This window comes from Mytilus galloprovincialis, chromosome 10, assembly GCF_965363235.1.
Source record: "Mytilus galloprovincialis chromosome 10, xbMytGall1.hap1.1, whole genome shotgun sequence".
In the NCBI taxonomy this organism is placed as follows: Eukaryota; Metazoa; Mollusca; class Bivalvia; order Mytilida; family Mytilidae; genus Mytilus; species Mytilus galloprovincialis.
This window is the reverse complement of record NC_134847.1, coordinates 17,577,842-17,588,353: the sequence shown is the minus strand read 5'-3', so window position 1 is coordinate 17,588,353 and position 10,512 is coordinate 17,577,842. Positions and strand designations below refer to the sequence as shown.

Here is a 10,512-nt window from a genome sequence, read left to right as displayed (position 1 = left end):
TTGTATTAAAGAGAAATTAATAAACAAAAATGAAAAACATAAACACAACTTTTATTTTGTTTTAGAGACTAAACACATTTTCCGTGACGTCATTGTCAAAATACACATTGAAGCATATTTCCTGACTCAGAGTCACTCATTTCTTACAACTCAGTTACATTGTATTTTATTGTTGAAGAAGCTTAATTTGCATATAGAAGGTAAATTAATGTTGCTCAAATGGTTAAGAAGTAAAAGATAAACACACCAAAATGTTCATCGATTCATACTCCTAGTCATATCATACATGTAGACATCAAACAATAATTGAACTGTCAGTGTCCTATTCTTCATTTCTTGACTTGGTATTGGTACAGGCATTTTTCTGAAGATATACATATATGGTGGGTTAAACTTAAAAACAGCCTTTTTTTTTTATCATCAAACAGATTATTATTAAAAAAAACTGACGATAGGGATGAGAAACATAGAAAAGACAAGTTCAAGATGCAACCGCCATATTTCCATGGCGTCCCTAAATCGTCTTGATGTGTTGGCCATACCGTAACATTGTCAATGACACACATCGTCCATACCCAGTGAAGAAGCATTGTCCCACTCCATACTTAAATTTTAATTGAGCATTGAGCATGTTGATGTTATAACATAAATTCTATCATGAAGTCCTTCAAACGCTTTGAGTACACTCCCGTGGTAAAATATGAATATATTGCCTGTGCTGTTGGTGATCGTACTCGCACGTCATATGTTTTTTAATGAATGAGCTTCCTGACGTCATAAACGATGATATAAGAATATATTTTATGCTTTACTCTGGCATAAGTAATTAAACTAAAGTTCAAGTTAATAATGTTCTATTCTTCAAAAACACATCTACATGGTATCGTAACAATAAATCAAGAGAACAAGATAAACTGACATATCATACAAATACGGAATGCAATCCGCATATCAATACACCAAAGACTGGTTAAGGAAAGATAACTCTCATAAAAGTATGTTAACTTTACCAAACGACTTGACATACCAAACTGACATATAACATATAAGCGTTTTACAGGTAAATACATGCTTGTGAAACCGATGTTCAACACAACAAGGAAAATTAACAATTGATACTAAAATGTGTTAAAAGCCATATTTTTTTTTTACATTTTAAACATAAAACGAGGCAGGCATTATCTGTGAAAGGGAACGAAGTCTGTATGAATTATTTTTTTTGTACAGTAACTTCAAAATCTGTTAAAATAGAATCGGAAATACCGTAACATTAAGGAAGTAGATTTCTGCACAAGTACGTGAATTAAAAAAAAGTGACAAACTTGATGTGTCAAAGGGACACGAATGGCTCCGTCTCAAAAAGTTGAAAAATCTGCAATTTCAATAACACATGTAGACACAAACATGATGGTAGTCTCACACATGAAAACATGGAGAAGTCAGCTCAAAATCTGGAGGCGTATAGAGAAATAGTCTGTATAACTGGGATTTTCAACAATTTTCAAAGTTGTAAACCCTTAATTTTGGAGCGGATCTGAACGAAACTTAAACTTGATCTGCAGGGTTCTCACTAAGGCGAGTCCATGAGTCCTGGACTCATCAAAATCTGTCTGGACTCACCATTTTCAAAACTGGTGAGTCCACAGATGCATCAAGATTGAAATATTTTGTATAAACTGAACACAGTTAAACACAAATATCATCATTTTATAGCAAAAGTTTAAAAGTGATCTGAATTTGATTTGATTTCATTGCTCTGTTAGGAAATGGAGACTAAAAGATTACTTTATATTGCGATAAAATATTTTCTTCTTGCTGGTGGACTCATCATACCTGAAAATTGTAATAGGTATAAATAAATTATCATTTAAATTCATCCCAAACTATCTAAATACATTATTGTAAATAGTTTAAGCATGTCACTAATTCATTCAAGCCCCCATGAATCATTTCTTAAATATAATATTACAACACTACGAATGTATGAATGTATGTTTTTCAGTTTGTTTTACAAACTTATGCTTCAGGTTGATCCACTTTGTTTTACTTTTTCAGTTTGTTTACACAAGATATACACATCCATTTATATATGATATATATATAGCTTATTACAAGTCCATAACAAATATTTAACATGACAAATAATGTAAAAATTGTACAATACATTTACAAGTTATAATAACCATCTACATGTAATATCTAGTAAAATGCTTAATAAGTATTTTTGAGAAAAAAAACATGGACGGTGCGTCTTCACAAAGTATGGATGATGTTGTTCTATGGTCGTTACATCTTTTCAAGGTATAGCCAGTAATCGTATGGACGTCATGGCAGTATGGCCATCACATCCTGCTTAGAAATTTAAACCATGAATGTTCAACAAGTTAGTTTTCCTTTATTTTCATCTTTATTTAATGTTGGGTTTTCTTATATACATACATTAAACATAGAACTGAAGCTCTTAAACTGACCTGTAACTGTTACTCTAAAATATCCTATTTGTCATGTGCATTTACTTTCATTTCTAAGCCTTACCTGCAAGGTATAAATTTTTTCTTGTTTTTATCTGCTCTTTTTTCGGGTTGTTGTCTCTTTGACAAATATTCCCAATTTCTATTCTTCATTTTATTTCCAGTGTGTCAAAATGCCTTTAGAATGGCTCTTTGGAAAGAAAAAGACTCCGGAGGAAATGTTACGACAGAACCAAAGGGCATTAACCAAAGCAATGAGAGATCTGGACAGAGAAAAAGCCAAGATGGAACAACAAGAGAAGAAAGTTATTGCTGATATCAAGAAAATGGCAAAGCAAGGCCAGATGGTTTGTTCAAATTATTATTATAATTTCTTTTTTTAATGTTGATGTACACATTCTACAATGGTTTAACTGTTTTTCAAGTGTAATTGTGAAATAATTGTTGGAAGAGAATTTTCAGACACTTTACAAGTAATCAAAATAGTGCTTGCTCAATTGGTAGAAGATGATGTTCTGTTTATGCATATTAATTTTATTTTACGTAATACCTAAAATAAAATTAATATGCATTATTGTTTTTTTCTGCTTATATAAAAAAGAAGATGTGGTATGATTGCCAATGAGACAACTATCCACAAAAGACACAGACATTAACAACTATAGGTCACTGTACGGCCTTCAACAATGAGCAAAGCCCATACCGCAAGGTCAGCTATAAAAGGCCCCGATAAGACAATGTAAAACAATTCAAACGAGAAAACTAACGGCCTTATTTATGTAAAAAAAAATGAACGAAAAACAAATATGTAAACAAAGCAATGTATACACATTTCTTATTGTAACCGGAGGGGGTCTTAATCAAAATTCATAGATTTTTTTAATAATTTGTCAAAATGAAGCTTTTAGCATGCGTTTGTCAAAAATATAATAAAAAGTATTGGTCACCGGACCCCTCAATGCTAATGATTTTGTGTAGAGTATGGCATGGGAAATAAAAAAGATAACTCCTTGATAGAATTTTTAGATAAAATGGGAGAATATATCTCTTATATATAAAAAAGAAGATGTGGTATGATTGCCAATGAGACAACTATCCACAAAAGACCAAAATGACACAGACATTAACAACTATAGGTCACCGTACGGCCTTCAACAATGAGCAAAGCCCATACCGCATAGTCAGCTATAAAAGGCCCCGATAAGACAATGTAAAACAATTCAAACGAGAAAACTAACGGCCTTATTTATGTAAAAAAAAAATGAACGAAAAACAAATATGTAACACATAAACAAACGACAACCACTGAATTACAGGCTCCTGACTTGGGACAGGCACATAAATAAGTAATGTGGCGGGTTTAAACATGTATTTGTGTCATCATATATTTCCAGTTCTGTGTGAACTGAGGACAAGGATTGTATACATACTCAATCAAGATAAAAAAAAATCAAGAAAAATGGTAGAATTTCCCAAAAGACTTAACGAAAAATCAACATAGTCAGCGCATGTGAAAAACAAATAAACCCTGTAATACAGGTGGATCACACTTTAAAATAGCTCTTACAAAACTAAGTCATATAATACTGGTTTAATTAGGTGAAGTACAAATATTTAAGGGTATTCCAGTTCAAAAGAACATTTCAATTTTGTAAATAGATATAAGGTCTATTTCCTACTCATGTGCTATGCATTTTTGTTTTAATATGTATGAATAACCAATTGAGCTTTCATGCAATAAATGTTTATATGATTCTTTCTTTTAGGATGCTGTGAAGATTATGGCCAAAGATTTAGTTCGAACAAGACGTTATGTGAAGAAGTTTATTTTGATGAGAGCTAACATACAGGCTGTGTCACTAAAAATACAGACATTAAAATCAAATAATGCTATGGCCAATGCAATGAAAGGGGTTACAAGAGCCATGCAAACAATGAACAAACAGGTGGTTGTCTAATGTCACTCAATAGTGATTGGGTTGCTGTCTCATTGACATATAATCCCAGATCTCCTTTTATTCAAAATATTTATTATATTTAAATACTTAGCTACAATGAATGAAAAGGCAAAGTCAAAGTAAAAACCTACATCCATAAAATTATTCAATATAAAAAAAGAGGATGCCAATGAAACAACTCTCCACAAGAGACCAAATGACACAGAAATTAACAACTATAGGTCAAGTTTTGTTTTTGTTTGAATTTCAAAAAACAATAACTTAATTACAAAAGTACTTTCCCAACATAATCAGAAGGCTTCCTGGTAAATGTTCACCTGTCTGTAAATTACTCTGCTTTTAAATAGTTAGGTTTAATTTAGTCTACTTTTTGTTTAACAAATGGAAATAAAGATGATACCAAGGTTTTTATAATAGATCCTTATAATTTGAAATGAATTATTAAATCATGCATGGACATAGCTGTTCGAGAGTTAAATTGCATCCAAAGTAATTAAGACGTTGTGTTATTTCTGTAGTTGAAGCTTCCACAAATTCAGAAGATAATGATGGAGTTCGAAAAACAATCAGAGATAATGGAAATGAAAGAAGAAATGATGAATGATGCTATAGACGATGCTATGGGCGATGAAGACGATGAAGATGAAAGGTATGGTGACATTAAAAAGATATAGGAAGATGTGGTATGAGTGCCAATGAGACAACTCTCCATCCAAGTCACAATTTATAAAAGTAAACCATTATAGGTCAAGGTAAGGTCTTCAACATGGTGCCTAGGCTCACACCGAACAGCAAGCTATAAAGGGCCCCAAGAATTACTAGTGTTAAACCATTCAAATGGGAATTAAAAGTTAAAAGTACATTATTCATTGATGGCACATATTGATGAAAAAGTTGTTTATTTTTAAGTAATACCTTGAAATTTTTTCTAGAAATTTAAACATTGATAAAATTGAGAATGGAAAAGGGGAATGTGCCAAAGAGACAACAACCTTACCATAGAGCAGATTTATTTGCCTGAAGCCATTTGAAATTTTTCAGGCTTTAAATCTAAAAATTATATTAAACCAATGTTAGCCTTACCAATAATGAAAGGCAAGGTACAGCAGAATTATGTAAAAGCCTCTCTAGTTTAAGTGTGAAGAAATGAAATGTAACCATGTTTGTTATGCTTTTCTTTCACGTCTTACATGTATTATGAAGTGTTGACATTTACACCCAAAACAGGAAAAAAAAGCTACTATTTTATGGGGCTGACTGTTTATTATTTTTCAACCCTTGATGAAATCATCTGAATTCCAACACCTTTGGTCAAATAAAATATGGAGCACAGGATTGAACAAACAAAATATTCAAGTTAGATTTTGGCCTGCTTGTAAAATAAAGTTATTTCCATTTCTTTCTCTTTTTATACGACCGCAAAAATTGAAAATTTTTTGGTCGTATATTGGTATGACGTTGGCGTCGTCGTCTGCGTCGTCATCGTCCGAATACTTTTAGTTTTCGCACTCTAACTTTAGTAAAAGTGAATAGAAATCTATGAAATTTTAACACAAGGTTTATGACCACAAAAGGAAGGTTGGGATTGATTTTGGGAGTTTTGGTCCCAACACTTTAGGAATAAGGGGCCAAAAAGGGTCCAAATAAGCATTTTCTTGGTTTTCGCACTATAACTTTAGTGTAAGTTAATAGAAATCTATGAAATTTTGACACAAGGTTTATGACCACAAAAGGAAGGTTGGGATTGATTTTGGGAGTTGAGGTCCCAACAGTTTAGGAATTAGGGGCCAAAAAGGGGCCCAAATAAGCATTCTTGGTTTTCGCACTATAACTTTAGTATAAGTAAATAGAAATCAATGAAATTTAAACACAAGGTTTATGACCACAAAAGGAAGGTTGGGATTGATTTTGGGAGTTTTGGTCCCAACAGTTTAGGAATAAGGGGCCCAAAGGGTCCAAAATTGAACTTTGTTTGATTTCATCAAAAATTGAATAATTGGGGTTCTTTGATATGCCGAATCTAACTGTGTATGTAGATTCTTAATTTTTGGTCCCGTTTTCAAATTGGTCTACATTAAGGTCCAAAGGGTCCAAAATTAAACTTAGTTTGATTTTAACAAAAAATGAATCCTTGGGGTTCTTTGATATGCTGAATCTAAACATGTACTTTTTGATTAGGGGCCCAGTTTTCAAGTTGGTTCAAATCAGGATCCAAAATTATTATATTAAGTATTGTGCAATAGCAAGAAATTTTCAATTGCACAGTATTGTGCAATAGCAAGAAATTTTCAATTGCACAGTATTGTGCAATAGCAAGAAATCTTCAATTGCACAGTGTTGTGCAATAGCAAATATTTTCAAATGCACAGTATTGCACAATACCAAGAAATATCTAATTGCACAATATTGTGCAATAGCAAGAAATTTTCAATTGGAGTTATCTTTCTTTGTCCAGAATAGTAGTTGAATCAACTTAAATCATTGTTTTATACAATATACAATGTATATTCACTTTTACTACCAACTGATAAATTAAAACAATCTTTACCATTCAGTGATAACAAGCACTTTATTTTACATTTTAATATTTTATGATGTATTTAAATGAGTAGTTATTGTTGTAAACTTCATTAGAAATTTGAATTGAGATCAGTTTTGGAAAAAAGGGAAAGGGGGATTTGAAAAAAAATGGGGGTGGGGGGGGGGGTTCAATTTTTCTCATTTCAGATTTCATAAATAAAAAGAAATTTTTTTTGAGAGTATTAATATTCAACAGCATAGTGAATTGCTCAAAGGCAAAAAAAATATTTTAAGTTCATTAGACCACATTCATTCTGTGTCAGAAACCTATGCTGTGTCATCTATTTAATCACAATCCAAATTTAGAGCTGAATCCAGCTTGAATGTTGTGTCCATACTTGGCCCAACGGTTCAGGGTTCAAACTCTGCAGTCGTATAAAGCTGCACCCTGCGGAGCATCTGGTTTAATTTATATATACATGCCTCATACATTCTTTTGGTATTTTGTTCACCAAAAAATTATGCTGATCCAATTTGGACACACTACTTAAAATTATTGTTCTAAACTATCAATTTCTTAATGTTTTCTCTTTCAGTGATGCTATAGTTTCTCAAGTTTTAGATGAATTAGGTTTACAACTGACAGATGAATTATCAGGTATGTCCTATTATTTGAAATTAGGTTTACAACTGATATATCAATTGTCTACTGTTGATTCAAATTTTTCATTGGATACTGAGGGGGTCTCATTGGGGGGGTTCCGATCCCGGATCCCGCTTACTGTTTTGTCAGATTCCCTTATCCCGCTTACACTATGTACATAAGCAATTCTCATTTTTTTGTCATTTCCCGGGTCCCGCTAGACCACATTTCCCGTTTTCACGACACAATAATTTGACTTTCCCGTGTCACGCTTACCAAATATCGGCAATCCGGCATCACGCTTAGACCCCAATGAGACCCACTACTGATTTTCGAATTTGTGGGTAAGGTGAACTGCGAATTTAAATGTTCAACTTATTACAAATTTTCCATAGTCTTGTATGCAGATTTAAGCAAAACCACAAAATTAGATATCCACGGAAGTGTAAGTTTTCCTCAATCCACGAAAATTGGTACCCACGAAAATAAGTGAATTCACAATAAGTTCTATTGTTAAGAATATGGTCTTAACCTGATCAAGATGAAATGCAGGTAAGTAATACACAATAAGGTTTTACAATTGACAGATTTTAAATTGTTGAGTAAAAAATAAGAGGGTCGGAAACTATCTCCATGTCTTACTATGGGATCCACTCTACACCACAAAATGTAATTTTTAACAAAATAATCCTGAATGGATGTCCTTTATGAATCTTTCTTCTGTCCCTTTTAGTTTAGTTTGAATTGTTTCTTTTAAACTTACTTTCAGGTATTTATCATCTTTTAATATTTAAAATATACATTTTAAAGAAATAATTATAATGTTTAGAAAACAACAAAATATATATTATATAATAATATAATGTGGAATTTGAAATATTTTACCATGTCATATTTCTACCTGAAATGACCAGTTTAATAAACAGCAGTAAATAGGAACATACATGTGATATAAAGATAGTTGAAGATTAACAAACCTAAGATTATGATTTAAAACCTTTTATGGTTCAAACATTATTTATTTTTAAAAAAATATCTTTTTTACAGGTTTACCATCAACAGGGGGGACATTAGCAGCTGGAGCAACAAAACAACCACAAGCACAGGCTGCAGGAGGAGGAGGACCTAGTGATGCTGATGCTGATTTAGAGGCACGATTAGAAAACTTACGACGACAGTGAAACTGTGATAATATATACATGAAATAGGCTGTGGTGTACTTGGGCATGACATTTGTGTAGAATGAGAGAGTTGTTCGTGTGCAATAGGGGACCTTCTTTCATTCATTAATCTTCACATATGTATTCTTGGCATAAAAGGAAGGAGCTCTGGGAATACATTATCTGTACCTGTCAGTTATTTCTGTAGAATATTTACAGTGTTCTTCCAGTATTGAATTTTCAATTAGCGCCAAATGATTTGAAATACCATTGGCCTTATCCGTTAACTATCGCACCAGACTTTTAGTTTAAAACAATCTATTATAAAATCTATTTTAGATAGCCCCATGGTCTAAAAGGCCCTGAGGAACCCATGGTATAAATCAAAATAGGGATTTTTTTTTTTTGGGGGGGGGACTTGAATATTCCTCTTTTATTTTTAAACTGCATTTTCCCCTGTTATTTGGTGATGCAAAACGTTTGAGCCATAATATATATAAATTTTATTCATTGCATTCTGTAATTTTCACTTGGTGTTCTGATAAACCAAGACATTGTACTTTAACTGACATATCAATTATTCCATTTTCTGGTTGTAGTCATATTCTGGTTCTATGACTTAAGTCTGCATTAATCTACAGAAAGAAAATTACATTGTTCCCAAGCATTTCTAACATTAGACATGATGGCATGATGAATTTGATACATTTACAGTAAGGTAGCAACAACATTCAAAATGTAACTGTGCCAAATTTTTATACATATAGAAACCTAGATGTTTTTAAGGCTGCATTTCTGTTGTATAAGTTCAAACATATATCCTTACTGTCAGATTACTGCAAATCACATCCAAAATGACCTTTTCTCTTCCAGTTATTTATTTTTTATCTATACAATTTTTTTATACTGTGTACTTACTAAACTATATTTCTCTAATTTTTCATCAATTTATCCCTTTCTGCACCCATTGTATAAAGAAAATTTACATCAACGTGTGGTTCGTTTGATCTCAGTCCTTCATTGGTTAAAATCCGATTATGACGTCAAAATTTCTTGCTTTCCTCTGAATTTCCTATTGTGACGGCATGAAAAAAGGCGACCATGCCTGATGACGTCACCTAGAAAAAACACATCTTTTTGCAGATCATTCGGAAAAGAAGGAATAAGTTTGCCTGCATAACGTTAGAAAATCATTAGAGAAACAGATTCCACCACCAAATCTCGTGTAATACGATATTTATCCACTCTTGACAGTTGAATTTTAAATATTTAAAACACTCGTGCAAGCCTCGCATTTTAAATTTGAAAATTTAACTGTCTCGAGTGGATAAATATTGTATTACACTCGATGCAGTGGTAGAATCTATATGTATCAGTACAAACAAGGTTATTTAGTTCAAAAGTACTCTTGGTGGTAAATCACTGTGACAATAGGGGGCAGTTATTCATTTACAACCTCTGTGTGTATATGTGTATGGAAAATGCAGAAACTAACCCCTTATTTATTAACAATATCTGTTAAAAATTCACTAGTAGGGAGGATTATTAATCTATAATCTTGAGTGTATTTTTGTTTTGCAGAGTGACAAGATGATCCTCAGATTTTAATTTAGAAAATATTAAAAAGAATGTTTGAATTGAATATTTTAAAAAGTGAGAAAAAAATTGTTTTATGTGCGACATAAAAGAAAAATCTACAAATATAAGAGCTTTTTCATTAAACTGGATGTGGGATGGTTCTGACGGGACTTTAAAACCCT

At 32.2% G+C, this 10,512-nt stretch overlaps 1 protein-coding gene across 1 annotated transcript; it reads left to right on the top strand.

Moving 5' to 3' along the window:
• The first annotated feature begins 87 nt into the window (after positions 1-87).
• Positions 88-8,931, top strand: LOC143049948 (charged multivesicular body protein 2a-like). Its single transcript, XM_076223723.1, has 6 exons — positions 88-200; positions 2,636-2,818; positions 4,238-4,417; positions 4,948-5,078; positions 7,546-7,607; positions 8,640-8,931. The coding sequence occupies exons 2-6, from the start codon at positions 2,645-2,647 to the stop codon at positions 8,771-8,773; spliced, it is 681 nt and encodes a 226-aa protein (XP_076079838.1). The 5' UTR covers positions 88-200; positions 2,636-2,644; the 3' UTR covers positions 8,774-8,931.
• Positions 8,932-10,512: the final 1,581 nt, after the last annotated feature.

Coding starts and splice junctions, on each gene's coding strand:
- LOC143049948 (XM_076223723.1), top strand. CDS start 2,645: ATGCCTTTAGAATGGCTCTTTGGAAAGAAAAAGACTCCGGAGGAAATG. Junction 5,079..7,545: donor GAAGACGATGAAGATGAAAG/GTATGGTGACAT, acceptor TTTCTCTTTCAG/TGATGCTATAGTTTCTCAAG. Junction 7,608..8,639: donor ACTGACAGATGAATTATCAG/GTATGTCCTATT, acceptor TCTTTTTTACAG/GTTTACCATCAACAGGGGGG.